The 26,602-nt window shown below is 42.5% G+C and overlaps 1 protein-coding gene and 1 pseudogene across 2 annotated transcripts in view; one reads left to right on the plus strand and one right to left on the minus strand.

Annotated features, from left to right (window-relative positions):
* Positions 1–759: 759 nt before the first annotated feature.
* C1H3orf35 (chromosome 1 C3orf35 homolog) overlaps positions 760–26,602 on the minus strand; it is a 31,124-nt gene continuing 5,281 nt past the window's right edge. The window contains 4 exon segments of the mRNA XM_010376629.2: positions 760–1,046; positions 25,564–25,588; positions 25,590–25,804; positions 26,331–26,503. Of these exon segments, the coding sequence (XP_010374931.1) occupies positions 760–1,046; positions 25,564–25,588; positions 25,590–25,790 (513 nt within the window). The 5' untranslated portion in view covers positions 25,791–25,804; positions 26,331–26,503.
* On the plus strand, positions 1,920–2,955 carry LOC104672766 (annotated as a pseudogene). The gene has a single exon (XR_749439.2). The product of XR_749439.2 is annotated as a 40S ribosomal protein SA-like (transcript).

The following is a 26,602-nucleotide window of genomic DNA, read 5'->3' on the forward strand; positions in this document are numbered from 1 at the left end:
TGAAGCTGCGTCTGCCACCGTGAAGCACTACAGTACATAACCACTGCACGCTACAGCAGGAAACAGCACCACTTCTGTCAGGAATTTGACCTTGCAGCCCCCTCTGCCAGATAGAGGAAATGCCCTGTCCCCTCCCACCGAAGGTGATTTAACAGGGTCTTTGTCATGGCCTGTGCTGCAAAGGAGGCTGGAAAGTAAGTACAGCATTCTCAGATCTGAGAGGGGGTCTCTGCCCCCATCCAAATTGAATGGCCAAAGTCTGCCTCAAGCCCCAACTCTCCTCCCCAGATGTAACCACTATTAAGACGGTGGATGTGTCCTTCCAGCCCTTTTACACATACAGTTTTGGAAAACTGTTTTTGTAAGAATGAAGTTATACTATAAATATCATTCTGCAATTTAATTTTTCTACTTAATATAAGTCATAGATACCTTTCCATGTTCATACGTACAGGTCTAACTTGTTCTTTTTGAGTACAGCAAAAGATTCTGCAGAATGAAGTGCCATCATTTAGCCAGTCCTCTGTGGATGATATACAAGCTGTGGCCGCTATCTTACTATAACAAACCACACAGGGAAAGCATCCCAGGGTATGTTTGTCATTGCTGCTGTTTGCACACGCATGTTGTCATTTTTGTAGGAATGGGTTCCTAGAAATGGGCAGCTGGGTCATACAGGCCATAGGGTCTGTGGTCTTTATCCTCATTGCAATATAAGGATGTTGGGTTGAACTGAACTTCTCCACTTTGGGGACATTTCTATCCCACGAACCAAGATAATTCTAGAATCAGGATAGCCCCCAGCCCAGCCAGTGCCAGAGCAATGCTGACCCAGGGCTCTCCTAATTCTGTTTTCCAGGCATCCCCGCATACCAGGTGTGCTGCTCCATTGCAGCCTCTTCCTCTTTTCAGTCCATCCAATGCTGTGATTCCACTTGAGAAGAGACACCTGCGTGGAGCAATGGAAGGCTGGTTTGCAGTCCCAGATCTGCCAGCAGCTGGGATTGAGTCAGCCCGCTCCCTTTTCTGAACTCCAGTTTTCTTACCTTTAAAATAAGAGACATGGGTTAAATTAATGGTTTTCTAACTGTGTTCTGCCAAGACCAGCGTTCCACAGAGGCATCAGGAACGGCTTCAGAACTTGGGGGATGGAGGGCAGGAGAGCAGGGCCTGGTCCTCATGAGCTCTGCTATTAACCTTGCTGTGTAATGGGGTTCTGTGTGAACATTCATTTGAAAAAGGCGTTTTGCTCCTAAAGGGAAATTGAAAACTATGCAGTGTGAGTGGAGATTTTATGCTCCACATCACAGAAATCCCACTCCATAGTGGTTTGAGGGGAAGAAATAAGGGGGAGGGTGGTTATTGGTTCATATAATTGAAATCCAAGGGATACTGACTTCAGGCACAGCTCAATCCAGGGGCTCAAATATTATCAGAACCCAGTCTTGTTTCTTCTCATTACTTTGCTGTTCACAATGTTGGCTTCATTCTCAGGCTCAGTGTGGCACCAGAATGACTGCCAACAGAGTCAGGCCTATATCCTCCCAGGTTGAGGTCCAGCAGAAAAGGTCATGTGCCTCTGTTGTGACAGTCACAGCAAAAGACAACACATCTTATTGGCTTAGGCTGAGTAGTGTTCCATCCCTGAGCCAATCACTGTAGCCAAGGGAATATAATAACTTGATTGGCCTGGCTGAACTCATGTGGTCAGTGGAGCTAGGCGTGAAATAAACCTTACCCAACATACATTAACTAAATGTGGGACAGGGATGATTCTCCAGAAAATTGTCTTATTATTTCCCAATGCTGAGTAGCCAAAAATCAATGCATGTAAAACGATGTACATGTGTTTACTCAATGAACAACCAAGATACTGATAAGACAGGATCTGGCTTTTTTCCGCGCTACCTACAGAGGGGTCCATACGGCCTTGTTCTGGATTCCCGTCGTAACTTAAAGGGAAACTTTTCACAATGTCCAGAGCCCTTGATGTCCTGCAAATGAAGGAGGAAGATGTCCTTAAGTTCCTTGCAGCAGGAACCCACTTAGGTGGCACCAATCTTGACTTCCAGATGGAACAGTACATCTATAGAAGGAAAAGTGATGGCATCTACATCATAAATCTGAAGAGGACCTGGGAGAAGCTTCTGCTGGCGGCCCGTGCCATTGTTGCCATTGAAAACCCTGCTGATGTCAGTGTTATATCCTCCAGGAATACTGGCCAGAGGGCCATGCTGAAGTTTGCTGCTGCCACTGGAGCCACTCCAATTGCTGGCTGCTTCACTCCTGGAACCTTCACTAACCAGATCCAGGCAGCCTTCCGGGAGCCACGGCTTCTTGTGGTTACTAACCCCAGGGCTGACCACCAGCCTCTTACGGAGGCATCTTATGTTAACCTACCTACCATTGCTCTGTGTAACACAGATTCTCCTCTGCGATATGTGGACATTGCCATCCCATGCAACAACAAGGGAGCTCACTCAGTGGGTTTGATGTGGTGGATGCTGGCTCGGGAAGTTCTGCGCATGCGTGGCACTATTTCCCGTGAACACCCGTGGGAGGTGGGAGAAGCCTAATCTCTACTTCTACAGAGATCCTGAAGAGACTGAAAAAGAAGAGCAGGCTGCTGCTGAAAAGGCAGTGACCAAGGAGGAATTTCAGGGTGAATGGACTGCTCCAGCTCCTGAGTTCACTGCTACTCAGCCTGAGGTTGCAGACTGGTCTGAAGGTGTACAGGTGCCCTCTGTGCCTATTCAGCAGTTCCCTACTGAAGACTGGAGTGCTCAGCCTGCCACGGAAGACTGGTCTGCAGCTCCCACTGCTCAGGCCACTGAATGGGTAGGAGCAACCACTGAATGGTCTTAAGCTGTTCTTGCACGGGCTCTTAAGCAACATGGAAAAATTGTTGATGGAAAATAAACATCAGTTTCTAAAAAAAAAAAAAAAAAAAAAAAAGACAGGATCTGCACCATACACTGGAGATGCAATGATAAATTAATTACAGTCCCCATGCATCTTGTGATGGGCCAGGACCACTGCAGGTCAACAAGGTCATCAGCTGGGAGGAATACCAGGCCACAGAGTGGAGGACAGCAAGAATAAATGGAACCCGCTAGCACCCTCTGCATCTGTCTGTCACATCTAGCCCTGACAATCTTCAGAGAGTAATGGTGGCTGCTTCACTTCTACCTTGCAAACGTTATGCAAATTATTCTCTGGACCAATTCTAACTTGAGACCACTCAGAGAAGGGGATTCTGGGAAATGTAACTCCAGCCTAAGCAAGTTGATGTAGTTCAAACCACAACAGAATCCATTTGTTGCTATCTCCAGAGCTGAACCATCCAATACTCTGAATAAAGTATGTTTGTCAACTTAGCATCTAGCTAAGTGTTTTGTATGAAATCACAACATAATGTTGGGGTCCTCTTCTATCTAAATACTCAGAATAATTTTAGATAGCCACCAAACACTTGCTGTCATTTGTAACCACCTGTAATTATGAATTAGGATCTACACAAATAAAAAGTGTGCAAACCACTTCAGAATGACTTGTTGTGAAACAGATATATCCAATAGACCCAGATATAGAACTGTAAAGGATTAACTTCAAATAATATTCCCCATTACTGATATGAAAATGATTAATAAGTTTAAGATATTATGCTTTTTTTATTTCTAAAAATTTGATGACTCTTTTGAAACATGTACCTAAAATTGGCGGTGTGCTTGCCCACCTAACATCCATTCAGTTGCCTATGGACGCTGAACTCAGGAAATACTAGTCTAAAGTTCCTATAAAAGACTCAAGAAACTTGGTCACATCTTTGTTCTAGAATTTTAAGATGTAGGAGAACTGTTTGTCTTCCAGCAACTTGCCATCCTCCTTCCGTATATAATTGTTTTTTGTCTTTTCTTTCCTGTCCTTTCTTTCTTTCTTCTATTTCCTTTGGCTGTGGTTGTTTACCGTGGTTTGACTTTGTAATGGAATGTCTCCTTTTGCCCTATTCCATCACAGCTCTCTAATTCAGATGGGGTGAATCCCATCAGGAGCCTCAGCTCTCAATCTGTGAAGCCATGAGAGCCGAAACTTTAGGAATGCATGATCTGCTATGATGCCATAACGACTGCTCGGAACATACCTCTCCCCCCTACAGTGCTGATTTTTCACTGTAGGGTGCGGTGGGTGTTTTTCGTGAGCAAAGGTGATAAGGAGGGAGAGTGTGTTTGGTATAACAAAGAAGATGCATTTTGAACCCAGCACATCCATGTGGGGAGCTGGAGGCACTTCTAGGCCACCAAGACACCAACAGTCACATTTAGGAAGGAGAGCATAGGGAATCAGGGCAAATTGCCTATGCAAAGCTCATTGATTGTTAAAAAAAACAATAAAGCACAATGTGTATCAAAGCCCAAAGCCAATACCAGAGGTGAAGTGCTTCCCAAAAGGGCTTCATTGACCCAGGAGTCAGCTTCCTGGGTTTGAACCTCAGCTCCAATATTGACCAGTAGTAAAACAAAACAAAACAAAACAACTTGCTTAACCTCTCCAAGATTGTTTCCTCAACCATAGGATGGGGATAAGAATACCTACTCATAGAGTTATTGGCAAGATTCAAGTAATGTGAATAGAACAATTCCTAGCATATAGAAAGCTTTAACCAATGGTGGTGGTGTTAGTATCAGAAGATGTTGTTGTTGTTTTTGTTGTTGTCAGCCAATGAGGAAGGAGAGCTGCAGAGATCGATGTGCCAGTACCCAAGAGGGCTAACTGCTTGATCTATTGTAATGAATGTGGCATGCCCTTGCAGAGGGCAGTCTAGCAAGGGAAGCTGATGATTAACCAGTTAATCACAGTATGAAAGGGGTTGAAATGGGGGAGAGGGTCAGTAAGAGTGCTGTAAGACTACAGAGGAAGGATGCTGTGTAGGGTGGGAGGAGGTCTCTAAAGACTTCCTTGGGCTGGGCGTGATGGCTCACATCTGTAATGCCAGTATTTTGGGAAGCTGAGGCAGGTGGATCATTTGAGGTCAGGAGTTTTAGACCAGCCTGGCCAACATGGTGAAACCTCGTCTTTACTAAAAATACAAAAATTAGCAGGGCGTGGTGGTGCACGGCTGTAATCCCAGCTACTCGGGAGGCTGAGGCAGGAGGATCGCTTGAGCTTGGGAGGCGGAGGTTGCAGTGAGCTGAGATTGGGCCACTGCACTCCAGTCTGGGCGAGAGAGTGAGACCTTGTCTCAACAACAACAACAACAAAAAAAAGACTTCCTTGAAGTGGCAACATCTCAGCTGAGCCCTGAAGAGTTAAGAGTTTGCCAGTTAGGGAGGCTTCCAAGATGGCCGAATAGGAACAGCTCTGGTCCGCAGCTCCCAGCAAGACTGATGCAGAAGACGGGTGATTCCTGCATTTCCAACTGAGGTACCTGGTTCGTCTCATTGGGACTGGTTGGACAGTGGGTGCAGCCCACAGAGGGCAAGCCGAAGCAGGGTGGGGCATCGCCTCACCCAGGAAGTGCAAAGGGTTGGGGGATTTCCCTTTCCTAGCCAAGGGAAGCTGTGACAGTCTGTACCTGGAGGAACAGTACACTTCTGCTCAAATACTACACTTTTCCCATGGTCTTCACAACTGGCAGAACCAGGAAATTCCCTCCCATGCCTGGCTTGGCAGGTCCCACACCCACGGAGCCTTGCTCACCGCTAGTGCAGCAGTATGAGATCCACCTGCAATGCTGCAGCTTGACCGGGGGAGGGGTGTCACCATTGCTGAGGCTTAAGTAGGTGGTTTTGTGCTCACAGTGTAATCAAAGAGGACAGGAAGCTCGAACTGGGCAGAGCCCACCACATCTCAGCAAGACCTACTGCCTCTCTAGATTCCACCTCGGTGGGCAGAGCATATCAGAACAAAACGCAGCAAACAGCTTCGGCAGACCTAGACATCCCTGTCTGACAGCTCTGCAGAGAGCAGTAGTTCTCACAGCATGGCATTTGAGCTCTAAGAACAGACAGACTGCTTCCTCAAGTGGGTCCCTGATCCCTGTGTAGCCTGACTGGGAGACACCTCCCAGTAGGGGCCGACAGACAGCTCATACAGGCAGGGGGCCCCTCTGGGATGACGCTTCCAAAGGAAGGATCAGGCAGCAAGATCAGCAATATGGGCTGTTCTGCAGCCTCCGTTGGTGATACCCAGGCAAACAGGGTGTGGAGTAGACCTCCAGCAAACTCCAACAGACCTGCAGCTGAGGGGCCCAACTGTTAGAAGGAAAACTAACAAATGGAAAGAAATAGCATCAACATCAACAAAAAGGACATCCATACCAAAACCCCATCTGTAGGTCACCAACATCAAAAACCAAAGGTAGATAAAACCACAAAGATGGGGAGAAACGAGACAGAAAGGCTGAAAATTCCAAAAACCAAAGCACCTCTTCTCCTCCAAAGGATCGCAGCTCCTCAGCAGCAACGGAGCAAAACTGGACAGAGAACGAGTTTGACAGGTTGACAGAAGTAGGCTTCAGAAAGTCAGTAGTGACAAACTTCTCCAAGCTAAAGGAGCATGTTCTAACCCATCGCAAGGAAGCTAAAAACCTTGAAAAAAGGTTAGACAAATGGCTAACTAGAAGAAACAGTGTAGAGAAGACCTTAAATGACTTGATGGAGCTGAAAACCACAGCATGAGAACTTCGTGATGCATGCACAAACTTCAACAGCTGATTCAATCAAGTGGAAGAAAGGATATCAGTGACTGAAGATCAAACTGATGAAATAAAGCAAGAAGACAAGATTAGAGAAAAAAGAGTGAAAAGAAATGAACAAAGCCTCCAATAAATATAGGACTATGTGAAAATACCAAATCTACATTTAATTGGTGTTCCTGAAAGTGACAGGGAGAATGAAACCAAATTGGAAAACACTCTTCAGGATATTATCCAGGAGAACTTCCCCAGCCTAGCAAGGCAGGCCAACATTCAAATTCAGGAAATACAGAGAACACCCATAGATACTCCTCAAGAAGAGCAACCTGAAGACACATAATTGTCAGATTCACCAAGGTTGAAATGAAGGAAAAAACGTTAAGGGCAGCCAGAGAGAAAGGTCAGATTACCCACAAAGGGAAGCCCATAAGACTAACAGCGGATCTCTCGGCAGAAACCCTACCAGCCAGAAGAGAGTGGAGGCCAATATTCAACATTCTTTAAGAAAAGAATTTTCAACCCAGAATTTCATACCCAGCCACACTAAGCTTCATAAGTGAAGGAGAAATAAAATCCTATGCAGACAAGATGAGAGATTTTGTCACCACCAGGCCTGCCTTACAAGAGCTACTGAAGGAAGAACTAAACATGGAAAGGGGCAACTGGGTACCAACCACTGCAAAAACATGCCAAATTGTAAAGACCATTGATGCTATGAGGAAACTGCATCAATTAACGGGCAAAATAACCAGCTAACATCATAATGACAGGATCAAGTTCACACATTCACACATAACAATATTAACCTTAAATGTAAATGGGCTAAGTGCCCCAATTAAAAGACAAAGACTGGCAAATTGAATAAAAAGTCAAGACCAATTAGTGTGCTGTATTCAGAAGACCTGTCTCACATGCAAAGACACACATAGGCTCACAATAAAGGGATGGAGGAAGATCTACCATGCAAATGGAAAAAAAAAAAAAAAAGCAGGGGTTGCAATCCTAGTCTCTAATAAAACAGACTTTAAACCAACAAAGATCAAAGGAGACAAAGAAGACCATTACATAATGGTAAAAGGATCAATTCAACAAGAAGAGCTGACTATCCTAAATAAAAATGAACCCAATACAGGGGCACCTCAATTCCTAAAGCAAGTCTTCAGGGACCTACAAAGAGACTTAGATTCCCGCATAATAATAGTGGAAGGATCGGGCGGAGGAAGATGGCCGAATAGGAACAGCTCCAGTCTCCAACTCCCAGCGCAAGCGACACAGAAGACTGGTGATTTCTGCATTTTCAACTGAGGTACTGGGGTCATCTCACTGGGGAGTGCCGGACAATTGGTGTTGGTCAGCTGCTGCAGCCCGACCAGCGAGAGCTGAAGCAGGGCAAGGCATTGCCTCACCTGGGAAGCTCAAGGGGGAAGGGAGTCCCTTTTCCTAGCCAGGCGAACTGAGTCACACAACACCTGGAAAATCGGTTAATTCCCACCCCAATACTGCGCTTTAAGCAAACGGGCACACCAGGAGATTATACCCACACCTTCCCGGAGGGTCCCACGGCCACGGAGCCTCCCTCATTGCTAGCACAGCAGTCTGTGATCTAACTGCAAGGCAGCAGCGAGGCTGGGGGAGGGGCGCCCGCCATTGCTGAGGCTTAAGTAGGTAAACAAAGCCGCTGGGAAGCTCGAATTGGGTGGAGCTCACAGCAGCTCAAGGAAACCTGCCTGTCTCTGTAGACTCCATCTCTGGGGACAGGGCACAGCTAAAAAACAACAGAGGAAGCAGCAGAGGCTTGTGCAGACCCAAATGACTCTGTCTGACAGCTTTGAAGAGAGCAGTGGATCTCCCAACACGGAGGCTGGGATCTGAGAAGGGACAGACTGCCTGCTCAAGTGGGTCCCTGACCCCTGAGTAGCCTAACTGGGAGACATCCCCCACTAGGGGCAGTCTGACACCCCACACCTCACAGGGTGGAGTACACCCCTGAGAGGAAGCTTCCAAAGTAAGAATCAGACAGGTACACTCGCTGTTCAGCAATATTCTATCTTCTGCAACCTCTCCTGCTGATACCCAGGCAAACAGCATCTGGAGTGGACCTCAAGCAATCTCCAACAGACCTACAGCTGAGGGTCCTGACTATTAGAAGGAAAACTACCAAACAGGAAGAACACCTATACCAAAACCCCATCAGTACGTCACCATCATCAAAGACCAGAGGCAGATAAAACCACAAAGATGGGGAAGAAGCAGGGCAGAAAAGCTGGAAATTCAAGAAATAAGAGCGCATCTCCCCCTGCAAAGGAACGCAGCTCATCGCCAGCAACAGATCAAAGCTGGTCAGAGAATGACTTTGACAAGATGAGAGAAGAAGGCTTCAGTCCATCAAACTTCTCAGAGCTAAAGGAGGAATTATGTACCCAGCGCAAAGAAACTAAAAATCTTGAAAAAAGAGTGGAAGAATTGACAGCTAGACTAATTAATGCAGAGAAGGTCATAAATGAAATGACAGAGATGAAAACGTGACAAATGCACAAGCTTCAGTAACCGACTCGATCAACTGGAAGAAAGAGTATCAGCGATTGAGGATCAAATGAATGAAATGAAGCGAGAAGAGAAACCAAAAGAAAAAAGAAGAAAAAGAAATGAACAAAGCCTGCAAGAAGTATGGGATTATGTAAAAAGACCAAATCTATGTCTGATTGGGGTGCCTGAAAGTGAGGGGGAAAATGGAACCAAGTTGGAAAACACACTTCAGGATATCATCCAAGAGAACTTCCCCAACCTAGTAGGGCAGGCCAACATTCAAATTCAGGAAATACAGAGAACGCCACACAGATACTCCTCGAGAAGAGCAACTCCAAGACACATAATTGCCAGATTCACCAAAGTTGAAATGAAGGAAAAAATCTTAAGGGCAGCCAGAGAGAAAGGTCGAGTTACCCACAAAGGGAAGCCCATCAGACTAACAGCAGACCTCTCGGCAGAAACTCTACAAGCCAGAAGAGAGTGGGGGCCAATATTCAACATTCTTAAAGAAAAGAATTTTAAACCCAGAATTTCATATCCAGCCAAACTAAGTTTCATAAGTGAAAGAGAAATAAAATCCTTTACAGATAAGCAAATGCTTAGAGATTTTGTCACCACCAGGCCTGCCTTACAAGAGACCCTGAAGGAAGCCCTAAACATGGAATGGAACAACCGGTACCAGCCACTGCAAAAACATGCCAAAATGTAAAGACCATCGAGGCTAGGAAGAAACTGCATCAACTAACGAGCAAAATAACCAGTTAATATCATAATGGCAGGATCAAGTTCACACATAACAATATTAACCTTAAATGTTAATGGACTAAATGCTCCAATTAAAAGACACAGACTGGCAAACTGGATCAAGAGTCAAGACCCATCAGTCTGCTGTATTCAGGAAACCCATCTCACATGCAGAGACATACATAGGCTCAAAATAAAGGGATGGAGGAAGATCTACCAAGCAAATGGAGAATAAAAAAAAGCAGGGGTTGCAATCCTAGTCTCTGATAAAATAGACTTTAAACCATCAAAGATCAAAAGAGACAAAGAAGGCCATTACATAATGGTAAAGGGATCAATTCAACAGGAAGAGCTAACTATCCTAAATATATATACACCCAATACAGGAGCATCCAAATTCATAAAGCAAGTCCTTAGAGACTTACAAAGAGACTTAGACTCCCATACAATAATAATGGGAGACTTCAACACTCCACTGTCAACATTAGACAGATCAACGAGACAGAAAGTTAACAAGGATATCCAGGAATTGAACTCATCTCTGCACCAAGCGGACCTAATAGACATCTATAGAACTCTCCACCCCAAATCAACAGAATATACATTCTTCTCAGCACCACATCACACTTATTCCAAAATTGACCACATAATTGGAAGTAAAGCACTCCTCAGCAAATGTAAAAGAACAGAAATTATAACAAACTGTCTATCAGACCACAGTGCAATCAAACTAGAACTCAGGACTAAGAAACTCAATCAAAACCGCTCAACTACATGGAAACTGAACAACCTGCTCCTGAATGACTACTGGGTACATAACGAAATGAAGGCAGAAATAAAGATGTTCTTTGAAACCAGTGAGAACAAAGATACAACATTCCAGAATCTCTGGCACACATTTAAAGCAGTGTGTAGAGGGAAATTTATAGCACTAAATGCCCACAAGAGAAAGCTGGAAAGATCTAAAATTGACACTCTAACATCACAATTAAAAGAACTAGAGAAGCAAGAGCAAACACATTCAAAAGCTAGCAGAAGGCAAGAAATAACTAAGATCAGAGCAGAACTGAAGGAGATAGAGACACAAAAAACCCTCCAAAAAATCAATGAATCCAGGAGTTGGTTTTTTGAAAAGATGAACAAAATTGACAGACCGCTAGCAAGACTAATAAAGAAGAAAAGAGAGAAGAATCAAATAGATGCAATAAAAAATGATAAAGGGGATATCACCACGGACCCCACAGAAATACAAACTACCATCAGAGAATACTATAAACACCTCTACGCAAATCAACTAGAAAATCTAGAAGAAATGGATAATTTCCTGGACACTTACACTCTTCCAAGACTAAACCAGGAAGAAATTGAATCCCTGAATAGACCAGCAGCAGACTCTGAAATTGAGGCAATAATTAATAGCCAACCAACCAAAAAAAGTCCAGGACCAGATGGATTCACAGCTGAATTCTACCAGAGGTACAAGGAGGAGCTGGTACCATTCCTTCTGAAACTATTCCAATCAATTGAAAAAGAGGGAATCCTCCCTAACTCATTTTATGAGGCCAACATCATCCTGATACCAAAGCCTGGCAGAGACACAACAAAAAAAGAAAATTTTAGACCAATATCCCTGATGAACATCGATGCAAAAATCCTCAATAAAATACTGGCAAACCGGATTCAGCAGCACATCAAAAAGCTTATCCACCATGATCAAGTGGGCTTCATCCCTGGGATGCAAGACTGGTTCAACATTCACAAATCAATAAATGTAATCCAGCATATAAACAGAACCAAAGACAAGAACCACATGATTATCTCAATAGATGCAGAAAAGGCTTTTGACAAAATTCAACAGCCCTTCATGCTAAAAACGCTCAATAAATTCGGTATTGATGGAACGTACCTCAAAATAATAAGAGCTATTTATGACAAACCCACAGCCAATATCATACTGAATGGGCAAAAACTGGAAAAATTCCCTTTGAAAACTGGCACAAGACAGGGATGCCCTCTCTCACCACTCCTATTCAACATAGTGTTGGAAGTTCTGGCTAGGGCAATCAGGCAAGAGAAAGAAATAAAGCGTATCCAGTTAGGAAAAGAAGAAGTCTAATTGTCCCTGTTTGCAGATGACATGATTGTATATTTACAAAACCCCATTGTCTCAGCCCAAAATCTCCTTAAGCTGATAAGCAACTTCAGCAAAGTCTCAGGATACAAAATTAATGTGCAAAAATCACAAGCATTCTTATACACCAGTAACAGACAAACAGAGAGCCAAATCATGAATGAACTTCCATTCACAATTGCTTCAAAGAGAATAAAATACCTAGGAATCCAACTTACAAGGGATGTCAAGGACCTCTTCAAGGAGAACTACAAACCACTGCTCAGTGAAATAAAAGAGGACACAAACAAATGGAAGAACATACCATGCTCATGGATAGGAAGAATCAATATTGTGAAAATGGCCATACTGCCCAAGGTTATTTAGAGATTCAATGCCATCCCCATCAAGCTACCAATGAGTTTCTTCACAGAATTGGAAAAAACTGCTTTAAAGTTCATATGGAACCAAAAAAGAGCCCGCATTGCCAAGACAATCCTATGTCATAAGAACAAAGCTGGAGGCATCACGCTACCTGACTTCAAACTATACTACAAGGCTACAGTAACCAAAACAGCATGGTACTGGTACCAAAACAGAGATATAGACCAATGGAACAGAACAGAGTCCTCAGAAATAATACCACACATCTACAGCCATCTGATCTTTGACAAACCTGAGAGAAACAAGAAATGGGGAAAGGACTCCCTATTTAATAAATGGTGCTGGGAAAATTGGCTAGCCATAAGTAGAAAGCTGAAACTGGATCCTTTCCTTACTCCTTATACGAAAATTAATTCAAGATGGATTAGAGACTTAAATGTTAGACCTAATACCATAAAAACCCTAGAAGAAAACCTAGGTAGTACTATTCAGGACATAGGCATGGGCAAGGACTTCATGTCTAAAACACCAAAAGCAACGGAAGCAAAAGCCAAAATTGACAAATGGGATATGATTAAACTAAAGAGCTTCTGCACAGCAAAAGAAACTACCATCAGAGTGAACAGGCAACCTACAGAATGGGAGAAAATTTTTGAAATCTACTCATCTGACAAAGGGCTAATATCCAGAATCTACAAAGAACTCAAACAACTTTACAAGAAAAAAAACAAACAGCCCCATCAAAAAGTGGGCAAAGGATATGAACAGACATTTCTCAAAAGAAGACATTCATACAGCCAACAGACACATGAAAAAATGCTCATCATCACTCGCCATCAGAGAAATGCAAATCAAATCCACAATGAGATACCATCTCACACCAGTTAGAATGGCAATCATTAAAAAGTCAGGGAACAACAGGTGCTGGAGAGGATGTGGAGAAATAGGAACACTTTTACACTGTTGGTGGGATTGTAAACTAGTTCAACCATTATGGAAAACAGTATGGCGATTCCTCAAGGATCTAGATCTAGATTTACCATATGACCCAGCCATCCCACTACTGGGTATATACCCAAAGGATTATAAATCATGCTGCTATAAAGACACATGCACACGTATGTTTATTGCGGCACTATTCACAATAGCAAAGACTTGGAATCAACCCAAATGTCCATCTGTGACAGACTGGATTAAGAAAATGTGGCACATATACACCGTGGAATATTATGCAGCCATGAAAAAGGATGAGTTTGCGTCCTTTGTAGGGACATGGATGCAGCTGGAAACCATCATTCTTAGCAAACTATCACAAGAACAGAAAACCAAACACCGCATGTTCTCACTCATAGGTGGGAACTGAACAATGACATCACTTGGACTCGGGAAGGGGAACATCACACACCTGGGCCTATCATGGGGAGGGGGGAGGGGGGAGGGATTGCATTGGGAGTTATACCTGATATAAATGACGAATTGATGGGTGCTGACGAGTTGATGGGTGCAGCACACCAACATGGCACCAGTATACATATGTAACAAACCTGCATGTTATACACATGTACCCTAGAACTTAAAGTATAATAAAAAATAATAATAATAATAGTGGGAGATTTTAACACCCTGCTGTCAATATTAGACAGATCAATGAGACAGAAGGTTAACAAGGATATCCAGGACTTGAACTCAACTCTGCACCAAGTGGACCTAATAGACATCTACAGAACTCTCCACCCCAAATCAACAGAAATATACATTCTTCTCAGAACCACATCACATTTATTCTAAATTTGACCACATAATTGGAAGTAAAACACTCCTCAGTAAATGCAGAAGAACAGAAATCACAACAAACTCTCTCTCAGACCACAGTGCAATCGAATTAGAACTCAGGATTAAGAAACTCACTCAAAACCTCACAACTACATGGAAACTGAACAACCCGCTTTTGAATGACTCCTGGGTAAATAATGAAGTGTACCAGAATCTCTGGGACACATTTAAAGCAGTGTGTAGAGGGAAATTTATAGCACTAAATGCCCACAAGAGAAAGCAGGAAAGGTCTAAAATCAACACCCTAACATCACAATTTAAAAAACTAGAGAAGCAAGAGCAAACAAATTCAAAAGCTAGCAGAAGGCAAGAAATAACTAAGATCAGAGCAGAACTGAAGGAGATAGAGACACAAAAAACTCTTCAAAAAATCAATGAATCCAGGAACTGGTTTTTTGAAAAGATAAACAAAATAGACCATTAGCAAGACTAATAAAAAAGAAAAGAGAGAAAAATCAAATAGACACAATAAAAAATGATAAAGGGGATATCACCACTGACCCCACAGAAATACAAACTATCATCAGAGAAAACTACAAACACCTCTACGCAAATCAACTAGAAAATCTAGAAGAAATGGACAAATTCCTGGACACATACACCCTCCCAAGACTAAACCAGGAAGAAGTTGAATCTCTGAATAGACCAATAACAGTTTCTGAAATTGAGGCAATAATTAACAGCCTACCAACCAAAAAACGTCCAGGACCAGACAGATTCACAGTTGAATTCTACCAGAGGTACAACAAGGAGCTGGTACATTCCTTCCGAAGCTATTCCAATAAATAGAAAAAGAGGGAATCCTCCCTAACTCATTTTGTAAGGCCAGCATCATCCTGATACCAAAGCCTGGCGGAGTGGCAGAGACACACACACACAAAAAGAGAATTTTATGCTAACATCCCTGATGAACATCGATGTGAAAATCCTCAATAAAATACTGGCAAACTGAATCCAGACGCACTCAAAAAGCTTATCCACTACAATCAAGTCCGCTTCATCCCTGGGATGCAAGCCTGGTTCAACATATGCAAATCAGTAAATGTAATCCATCACATAAACAGAACCAACGACAAAAACCACATGATTATCTCAATAGATGCAGAAACGACCTTTGATAAAATTCAGCAGTCCTTCATGCTAAAAACTCAAAAAACTAGGTATTGATTGAACATATCTCAAAATAGTAAAAGCTATTTATGAGAAATCCACAGCCAACATCATACTGAGTGGGCAAAAACTGGAAGCATTCCCTGTGAAAACCGGCACAAGACAAGGATGTCCTCTCTCACCACTCCTATTCAACGTAGTGTTGGAAGTCATGGCCAGGGCAATCAAGCAGGAGAAAGAAATAAAGGGTATTCAATTAGAAAAAGAGGAAGTCAATTTGTCTCTGTTTGCAGATGAAATGATTGTATATTTAGAAAACCCCTTCGTCTCAGCCCCAAATCTCCTTAAGCTGATAAGCAACTTCAGCAAAGTCTCAGGATACAAAATCAATGTGCAAAAATCATAAGCATTCCTATATACCAGTAACAGACAAACAGAGAGCCAAATCATGAGTGAACTTCTATTCACAATTGCTACAAAGAGAATAAAATAACTAGGAATCCAACTCACAAGGGATGTGGAGGATCTCTTCAAGGAGAACTATAAACCACTGCTCAACGCAATAAAAGAGGACCCAAACAAATGGAAGAACATTCCATGCTCATGGATAGGAAGAATCAATATTGTGAAAATGGCCATACTTCCCAAGGTAATTTACAGATTCAATGCCAGCCCCATCAACCTATCATTGACTTTCTTCACATAACTGGAAAAAACTACTTTAAAGTTCATATGGAATCAAAAAAGAACCCACATAGCCAAGACAATCCTAAGCAAAAAGAATAAAGCTGGAGGCATCATGCTACCTGACTTCAAACTATACTACAAGGCTACAGTAAACAAAACAGCATGGTACTGGCACCAAAACAGAGATATAGACCAATGGAACAGAACAGAGGCCTCAGAAATAACACCACACATCTACAACCATCTGATCTTTGACAAACCTGACAAAAACAAGCAATGGGGAAAGGATTCCCTATTTAACCAATGGTGTTGGGAAACTTGGCTAGTCATATGTAGAAAGCTGAAACTGGATCCTTTTCTTACACCTTATACAAAAATGAACTCAAGAGGGATTAAAGACTTAAATGTAAGACCTAAAACCATAAAAACCCTAGAAGAAAACCTAGGAAATACCATTCAGGAGATAGGCATGGGCAAAGACTTCATGACTAAAACACCAAAAGCAATGGCAACAAAAGCCAAAACTGACCCATGGGATCTAATTAAACTAAAGAACTTCTGCACAGCAAAAGAAACTATCATTAGAGTGAACAAGCAATCTACAGAATGGGAGAAAATTTTTGCAATCTACCCATCTGACAAAGGGCTAATATCCAGAATCTTAAGAACTTAAACAAATGTACAAGAAAAAAACAAACAACCCCATCCAAAAGTGGGCAAAGGATATGAACAGACACTTCTCAAACAAGACATTAATGCAGCCAACAGACATGAAAAAATGCTCATCATCACTGGTCATCAGAGAAATGCAAATCAAAACCACAATGAGATACCATCTCATGACAGTTAGAATGGCAATCATTAAAAAGTCAGGAAACAACAGATGCTGGAGAGGATATGGAGAAATGGGAATGCTTTTATACTGTTGGTGGGAGTGTAAATTAGTTCAATTATTTTGGAAGACAGTGTGGTGATTCCTCAAGGATCTAGAACTAGAAATACCATTTGACTCAGCAATCCCATCACTGGGTATATACCCAAAGGATTATAAGTCATGCTGCTATAAAGACACAAGGACAGGTATGTTTATTGTGGCACTATTCACAATAGCAAAGACTTGGAACCAACCCAAATGCCCATCAATGATAGACCGGATGAAGAAAATGTGGCATATATACACCATGGAATACTATGCAGCCATAAAAAAGGATGAGTTCATGTCTTTTGCAGGGACATGGATGAAGCTGGAAACTATCATTCTCAGCAAACTATCACAAGGACAGAAAACCAAACACTACCTGTTCTCACTCATAAGTGGGAATTGAACAATAACAACACATGGACACAGGGCGGGGAACATTACACAGTGGGGCCTGTTAGGGGGTGAGGGGCTGGGGGAGGGATAGCATTAGGAGAAATACCTAATATGACAAGTTGATGTGTGCTGTAAACCAACATGGCACATATATATGTATGTAACAAACCTGCACATTGTGCACATGTACCCTAGAACTTAAAGTGTAATTAAAAAAAAAAAAAAAAAAAAAAAAGAGTTTGCCAGTTAAAGAGCAGCATGGTGGAAGTAAGAAATGAAGATAAATCAGTCATTGGAGGATTATATGAGGTCAAGGAAGGGTTTTTCTTCATGCAAGTGACATTGGGCTTACCAATGGGGAAAAAGCTTCGAAATGGGGGTAAAGAGATAAAAACAATGGATGAAGAAAGAAAAGAAATATCAAAAAGTTGAAGGTTGCAAAGGAGCAGAGGGTGAAGTAGGGGAAACATGCTATGTACCTACACCAGAAACAGGATGTGCCCCTGGAAAGTGTCCACTTCTACCTTTATTTTAAAATGGAGGCTGGGCACGGTGGCTCACATCTGTGATCCCAACACTTTGGGAGGCCAAGGCGGGCAGATCACTTGAGGCCAGGAGTTCAAGACCAGCCTGGCCAACATAGCGAAACCCCATCTCTACCAAAAATACAAAAATTAGCCAGGTGTGGTGGTGCATGCCGGTAATCCCAGCTACTCAGGAGGCTGAGGCAGGAGAATCACTTAAACCTGGGTGGCGGGGGTTGCAGTGAGCTGAGATCATGCCACTGCCCTCCAGCCTGGGCAACAGGTTGAGACCCCATTTTGCAAAACTAAATAAATAAAATAAAATTTTTAAAAAAATGGAGAAATGGGGCCAGAAGGTAGGTCCAAGGTTATCCATGGAGATGATGACAGAGGTAGAATTAGAAATGTTTGGGCCAGGTGTGGCAGCTCACACCTATAATTCCAGCACTTTGGGAGGCCAAGGCAAGAGGATTGCTTGAGCCCAGGAATTCAAGACCAGCTTGGGCAACACAGTGAGACCTCACCTCTACAAAAAATTAAACAATTAGCTAGGCATGGTGGCACATGCGTATGTTTCCAGCTACACAGGAGGCTGAGGTGGGAGGATTACTTGAGCCCAGGAGGTCAAGACTGCAGTGAGCTGTGATCACACCACTGCACTCCAGCCTGGGTGACAGAGCGAGACCCTGTCTCAAAAAAAAAAAAAAAAGGTAGTACAGGGGCTGTTTGGTGTGATGTCCTTTATGCAGAAAGCAGATGGTAAATAAGGACTTATGAGGTTTTTAGCAGATGAAGGCACACTGTGCACCAGATGGAAAAATAAGTCCCAGCATTGCTAGGAGAATCTCAGGAGCAGAGACAGAGGAAGTCATAGAAGGTGGGATCAGGAGAGTAATCTCTCAAACTTGTATACTTTTACGTATTGATCCTGGGTAATGAAATTTGACATCAAAATTCTCTGACCTGTATCTATTAAGCATTTATTATATGTCAAGTGTTTCGGTTATCTATTGCCGCATAACAAACTGCCCCAGAACTTAGTGGCTTACAACTACTTCAATTTTATTTATTATTTATTTATTTATTTATTTTTAGAGAGAAACTCTCGCTGCATTGCTCAGGCTGGACTAGAACTTCTGGGCTCAAGCAATCCTTCCACCTCAGTCCTACTTTATGATATCTTACACTTACGTGGGCAGTAATGTGGACAGGGCTTGGCTGGGCAATTCCTTTCTGTTTCATGTGGCATCAGCTGAGGTTACTCAGTGGTAGCCAGCTGGTGGCTGGGCTTTTTTGGAGGGCCTAAGCCAGCCTCATTCACATGTCCGGTACGTTGGAGGGAATGGCCAAATGACTGGGTTCAGCTGGGACTGCTGATCTTGGCACCTACACGGGGCCTTTCCCACATGGTGCTCTTAGGTGAGTCAGACTTCTTATGTGGTGGGGTAGGGCTCCCAGAGACCGTGTGCCAAGACACCTGGGTGAAAGCTGTGAGGTTTCTTAGGACTCAGTTTCAGAAGTCCCAGAATGTCATTTCTGCTTTACTCTACTCACCAGTCAAGCCACCCAGGTTGGTCCAACTCAAGGAGAGGGCAGCTAGACTCTAACTCTCAAGGGGAGGAGTAGCAAAGAATTTGCACCATCTTTAATCCACCACATCAAATAAGTGCTGTGCATGTGTGACCTTGCATAATCTTCTCAACAGCCCTATGGTAAGTGCTCTTATCACCCCCATTTAAGAGATGAGGGAATTAAGATACAGTGAGTTTTGGAAACCTGACTAAGCTCATGCAGCTATGAGAAGTGGATTCAACCCAAGCAGCCTGGCTCCTGGACATGTTATGTACCAGTATTCTATGGCAAGCAAGACAGATACTGCCTGTATCCCACCATCAAGTTTGAAAAGAACTGTCTCTTTAGAATGTTACAGCAGGAGGTACCTTAGCAGTCTCCTAAGGCAAGCCCTTCATTTACATGATGAAGAAATGCATGCCCAAGCTGCCTAAGTAACCACTCTTCTGTGCAGCATCCTGTCCTGGTGGAGATCCTTTGAGTCACAAGAGCATCTGTTGGCTTATCTCCTTTTGGCAAACAAAGAAATGGCCTCAGAAATTTTAAATGACTTCTGCTAGACTGCACAGCAGGAGTATAACTAAGCCAGAATCTTAAGACCCATTCCAAATTCCATGTTCTTCCCACTATTCTGAGCTGCCTCAACATAACAGATTAGAAGAGGCCCTAGGATGTCCAGAAATGAGGATGAAAGCTTGGATTTTTCCTAGGATCCAAATGAAATTGCGCACCTCCTACCAGACAGTTACTACCTGGGGTAGGGTTCACTGAGATCTTCTTTCCAGATCTACAATTAGCAATTTTGCCCCCTGGAAAACCACAGGACTCTAATCCAGACTATAAATGGCTTAGCTTGAGTTCCTCTCACCCCCTGAAAATAGAGCCTAAGACAAGGAATCAGGTATAGATGGTTTATCTGGGATCTGATCCCAGGAAGAAGATGCTCAGGACGGCGAGAGAAGGAGGAACAGGCAAATAAGGACCCATCGACAAGGTCACAAGTGTGGATGTGGGGGCAGATCCCATCAGAACCTTCTGCAGAGCGGATAGCATGACTCAGAGTGGTCCATTCAAGTGCAGCAGCCACGGCTGCAACTGGAATCAGAGGTGAGGTTCTGTGGATGTGAGTCAGGACCCCAGAGATGTCTGAGCCTCCTGAGAAAGGAACCTTTAATCCGAGACCAGAAGGATGAATCAGAATCAGAGGAAAGGAAGCAGGGAGAGAAAGGCGAACGTTCTGTTCAGAAAAAACAGGAAGTTCAAGGGTAGGAAAGCAGGGCCCTTTTGTAGAACTAGGGGAAAAAATTACCTGAGGCTGGAATAGAGACAGCAAGAGAGGAGGTGAACAAATGGTGGGAAATGGAACTTGTTGGGGGGTGGGCCTGTAAAGCAAGTTGAAGCTTCATCTGAAGGGCAACAGGAGCCACTGAAAAGTTTTTAATAGGGGAGAGAATGTTCAGATTTTCATCTCTAAAAATGGTTATAATGTCCCCTCAGCAGGTGGACCCCCTGCTGCTTTTCCAAAGAAAATGCAAGCATCAAAGTGGCAAACCAAACTTTTGTGGCAACATATAGCATATATGGTCTGCACACATGGGGCCTTCAAATACCAAGAGATTCTTCTACAGATGCAAATATTGCCTACAGATTCTGTTAAGATTGGAGGACCTGAGCCCAAAGCCTCTCCCAACACAGGTCTCTAGAAATGAGACAAATGTGGTTTTGATCCATGACAATGTTGGGAAGCTGGAAGGAGTTTCCTTGTGAATAAGAAATCTTGAAAATTCCCTGAAATATGGAAGCCAGTCAAATCAGAGTTTAAAAGGATCCCTATACTGAAGCTCATGTGGGCAAACACTTTTGCATAAAAATGGGAGATGGGAGGTAGCTCCAAGAATACTCAAAGCCTTGAGGTAGGCCAGGCGTGGTGGCTCACTCCTGTAATCCCAGTACTTTGGGAGGCCAACGCGGGTGGATCACTTGAGGTCAGAAGTTCAAAACCAGCCTAGCCAACATGGTGAAAACCCCATCTCTACTGAAAATACAAAAATTAGCTGGGCGTGGTGGGACACCCCTATAATCCCAGCTACTCAGGAGGCTGAGGCAGGAGAATCACTTGAATCCAGGGGAGTGGAGGCTGCAGTGAGCCAAGATCACACCACTGTACTCCAACCTAGGCAACAGAGTGAGACTCCGTCTCAAAGAAACCAAAACAAAAACAAAAACAAAAACAGGGATTGCTGGGTGCACCCCATGAGCTTCGGATTCGTTTGGTCTGGGTTTTCATTTCTCACAAGATCCCAAGAGAGGTTGATGCTGCTGGCTCAGGGATCACACTTTTAGAAGCATTGCTCTACTTATGACCTCTGCAATTTTAAGTACTAAACAGCTATTTCTCGTTTCATCAAGTTTTGCAATCTCTTGACCCACCAATTTAAAAGATTAAGATACTAAGAAAACCTCTGTTATTCTACTTTTACTTTCATTTAATCAAATTTAATGACATTTGCATTTTATGTTATCACCATAGTTCTGATTTTGGCTTGACTGTAAATACTGAAAATCAATAAATAGTGCTAATTTGATTGTGGCTTCATGATTATTGCTCACAGTTGAGCCAAAACAAGTGTCATGATTATATATCCTACTCTATAGTTGCAAAGTTAAAGTCCAGGAATATGCAACTTCTACTGCAGATAGAACATTTCTAGGATCAACATTCTTTTCTTCTTTATACTCTTCTACTTACTCAAAATCCTACCATTTTAAGTTTTGGTATGCTGTGTTTCCATTTCCATTTGCCTTAAGAAATTTTTTAGTTTCCCTTTGAATTATTTCATTGACCCATTGAAGGTCTCACACTGAAGGTCTCACATCATCAAGTAAAAGTTCAGTCCTAAAACTATACACATCATAAGTTCTCAAAACTCATGGTCTAAAACTGGTCATGTGACCGGGCGCAGTGGCTTACCCCTGTAACCCCAGGACTTTGTGAGGCTAAAGTGGTCAGATCATCTGAGGCCAGGAGTTCAAGACCAGCCTGGCCAACATGGTGAAACCCTGTCTCTACTAACAATACAAAAATTAGCTGGGCGCGGTGATGGGTGCCTGTAATCACAGCTATTTGGGAGGCTGAGACAGGAGAATCACTTGAACCTGGGAGGCAGAGGTTGCAGTGAGCTGAAATCACTCCACTGTACGCCAGTAGCAACAGAGTGAGACTCTTACTCCAAAAAACTCAAAAATCCTTGAGGTAGAAGAGCCTGGGAGCAGTAGTAGCTCTGCATACCTAAAGGGAAATGAGCTGGGGCACCAAAGTAGCAACTGTGAGGTCAACATTGCCCTTTGGACTAAGCAGCAACAGAGCAATAGAGGTGTCTGCCCCCATGGAGGAGCCAGGAGTATGAGCCTTTAGGACCCAGAGCTAAAATAGTGTTCCAGGGGACTGGTGACTTCAAGAAAGAATGAGGAGCTCCCTCCCCATGAAATGCCTCCCTGGCCACTCTATGTCTGACTCATACCCTGTCTCCTGTAGGTAAACTGCAATAAACAATCAAAGACATGCTAACAGGGATCCCTCAAAACAAAGATGATCCTTCAGTTAAGACTCACTAAGCAATTGTGGAAATCTATCTCTGTGCAATAGACATCATCCTCTTACCAAATGCGGAACTTGCACCTGAGGAAATAGAGCTGATAGCTGAGCTGGGCTGAATAATTAAATTATCAGGGAGATGTAAGATTACCATATGCAAACACTGTGAATGATTATTTATTTATTTATTTATTTATTTATTTATTTTAAACAGGGTCTCACTCTATCACCTGGGCTAGAGTACATAGATGTGATCACAGCTCACTGCAGCCTCAACCTCCATGGCTCAAGCAACAATCCTGCTTCAGCCTCCCAAGTAGCTAGCACTACAGGTATACACCACCACACCCAGATAATTTTTGTATTTTTTGCAGAGAAAGGGCTTTGCCATGTTGCCCAGGCTGATCATGAATTCCTGGGCTCAAGCAATCTGCCTGTTTCAGCCTCCCAAAGTGCTGGGACTACAAGAGTGAGCTGCTGCAGCCAGCCATGAATGATTTCTATTTGGGAAGTTAACTTAAAATTTGGTAATTTAAAACATTCAATATATAAGCTGAGTAGTAATAGAATGAACTGCCAAAGAGAAAATGTGTGAGTTATAAAATCAAGCCAAGAAAACTTCCAGAATGTAACTAAGATTTTTATTTTTTCATATTTTATTTATTTATTTATTTATTTATTTATTTATTTAGAGATGAAGTCTCACTGTGTCGCCCAGGCTGGAGTACAGTGGCATGATCTTGACTGCAACCTCCGCCTCCTGGGTTCAAGTGAGTCTCATGCCTTAGCCTCCCAAGTACCTGGGATTACAGGCGCCCGCCACCATGCCCAACTAATTTTTATATTTTTAGTAGAGATGGGGTTTCACCATGTTGGCCAAGCTAGTCTCGAACTCCTAACCTCAAGTCATCTGCTTGCCTCAGCCTCCCAAAGTGCTGGGATTACAGGTGTGACCTACAATGCCTGGCCAGATTTTTAAAATGTAAAACAGAAGTTAAAGTGATATATAATATAAACTGGACTTAGCCAGAATTTAAATCTTCTGCTCTTCAAAAGACACTGTTAAGAAAATAAAAATACAAGCCTAGACTTGGAAAAAATGTTTGCAAAACATGTATCTATTAAAAGACTTGTATCCAGAATATGTAAAGAACTCTCAAAACTCAATGATAAGAAAAAGAAACAACTCAATAAAAAATATGCAAAAGGTATGAATAAACACTTACCTAATGAAGATATATAGATGGCAAACAAAAACATGAAAATATACTCAACATTATTAGTTATTAGGGAAAAACAAATTAAAACCATAGGAGACTTAATACCACTACATGCCTATTAGTATGACAAAAATTAAAGAGACTGACCACACCAAGTACTGGTGAAGATGCTGGTGAACTGGCACTCTCATACGCTACTGGTAGGAAGGTAAAATGGTGCAACCACTTTGGAAAACAGCTTAACGGTTTCTTTAAAAGTTAAACATGTACCTACAATATAATTTAGTCATCTCATTCTTAGGTTTTTATCCAAAAGAAAAGAAAATACACGTCATACAGAGACTTGTCTACAAACATTCACATCAACTTGATTTTTAATAGCCCAAAAGTGCAAACATCTATAGATGTCCATATGTAGATGAATAGATAAATAAATTGTGGCATATTCATACAATGGAATAACTACTCAACAATATAAAGGAATAAACAAGCAATAACATGAATGAATCTCAAAATAATTTTGCTGAGTGAAAGAAGACAGAAAAATAGTCCATATTGTATTATTTTATTTATATAAAATTCTAGAAAATATAACAAATCTGTAGTGACAGAAAGCAGATCAGTGGTTGTCTGGGATCAGCAGCGGGAGGGACAGGTAGGATGGCAGAGAGGAATTACAAAAGGCAAGAGGAAACTTTTGAGAGTATTAGATATGCTCACCATCATGATTGCAGTGATGGTTTCCCAGGTACAGACATATGTCAAAACTTATCAAATAGCATCTTTTAAATATGTACAGTTTATTGTATATCAGTTATACCTTAATAAGGCTATTACTGTGTAAGAGTGTGTGTGTGTGTGTGTGTGTGTGTGTGTGTCTGTCTGTCTGTCTGTCTCGGTATGTCTCAATTTTATTTGGCCATGACTCTTTTCCCTGCTCACCTGTTGCCCCAGTTTGCAGAGCCATGACATATGCAATGAGACAGACCAAGGGGTGATCCTGGCTCCACTGTCATTCTGGCTGTGTGCCCTTCAGTAAATGATTTACACTTTCAGAGCCTTCATTTTTTTCCTTCAAAATGGAGTAGTGGTTGGCATTATATTAGTGAATGTCAAACGCCTTTCACATAGTAGGTTCTTGAAAACTTTAGACCACTAATCACCCCAGAAACTGAACTAGCCATATTTATGATTGCCCCAAAAGCATTAACTTTATTTTTAGCTGAAGACACCAGCATGCAATCACCTTGAGTCCGAAGGTCCAGGGGGAAAGATGTTGAAATGCTGAGCACTGCCCTGCAGGCCCATCTGCTCTGCATTAGCCAGCCTTCCTCTGTTTATTATTCCATGTGTTAAATCTCCTCCAATTCTTGTGTGAAAAGTTCGGGCGCACAATAACCTCTTTATCACATTTTCAAATTCTGGGCCTGTTCTGGAAAGTTTACACCTTTTTCTTGTTGCCATTGTTTTCATGTGGATTCAGATTTCTGAAAAAGGCATTTGGAGCACTTTGCTGAAAATATTTGTGTGTAAAGCTTGATGAGACAAACATTGCCCAAAAGTGAGAATTAGATGTCAGAGGAATGAGAACCATACCACATGGGCCATGTGGTACAGCTGTGGCTGTGTGAGGAGAATCTGAGGCTCGGGGTGCGGGTTGAGAGCCTGTGGCTAGGCAATACTCTTAACCGCTCTCCTTTGGGGAATAAATTAAATAATACTGAAAAGAATAACAGAAACATGCCAATGTTGGAGGAGAGAATAAAAGGGTCACAAAACTCTGTAAAAATAAATGCATCATAACAATATTGCTTACCATTCATTGAGTATTATTTGTGTACCTTGCTTCACTAAGTGCTATTTTATTGAAACCTCACAACACACCTTGAGTTAGGTATAGAATAAGCAAGGGTTCTTTTAGCCATAAGTGACAGGAAGTCCACCTCAAACTGGCTTACCACATAAAGAACTTTTTATTGGATATGTAAATTTAAAGTGCAGATTTAGTTCTACCTTCAAGTGAGACTTGATCCAGCAGCTCCAAAAGATATTTTCAAAGACCAAGACTCTTTTCCTCTTCTCTCTGCCTTCTTATTAGCTTTCTCTTCGGGCTTCATGGAGTCAGTTCAGATGTCCCAGGTTTCACATGGTGGCAAAATGGCTGCAGCTTTTCTAGACCTCACATCCTTACAGAGAAAGAATAAACCCTGAAATTCACTCTCATTGGTCGCAAATGGGTCATGTGTCCATTCCTAAACAGATCACTGTGGTGGGGAGGGGGAGGT

This window comes from Rhinopithecus roxellana, chromosome 1 (assembly GCF_007565055.1).
Source record: "Rhinopithecus roxellana isolate Shanxi Qingling chromosome 1, ASM756505v1, whole genome shotgun sequence".
Lineage (NCBI taxonomy): Eukaryota > Metazoa > Chordata > Mammalia > Primates > Cercopithecidae > Rhinopithecus > Rhinopithecus roxellana.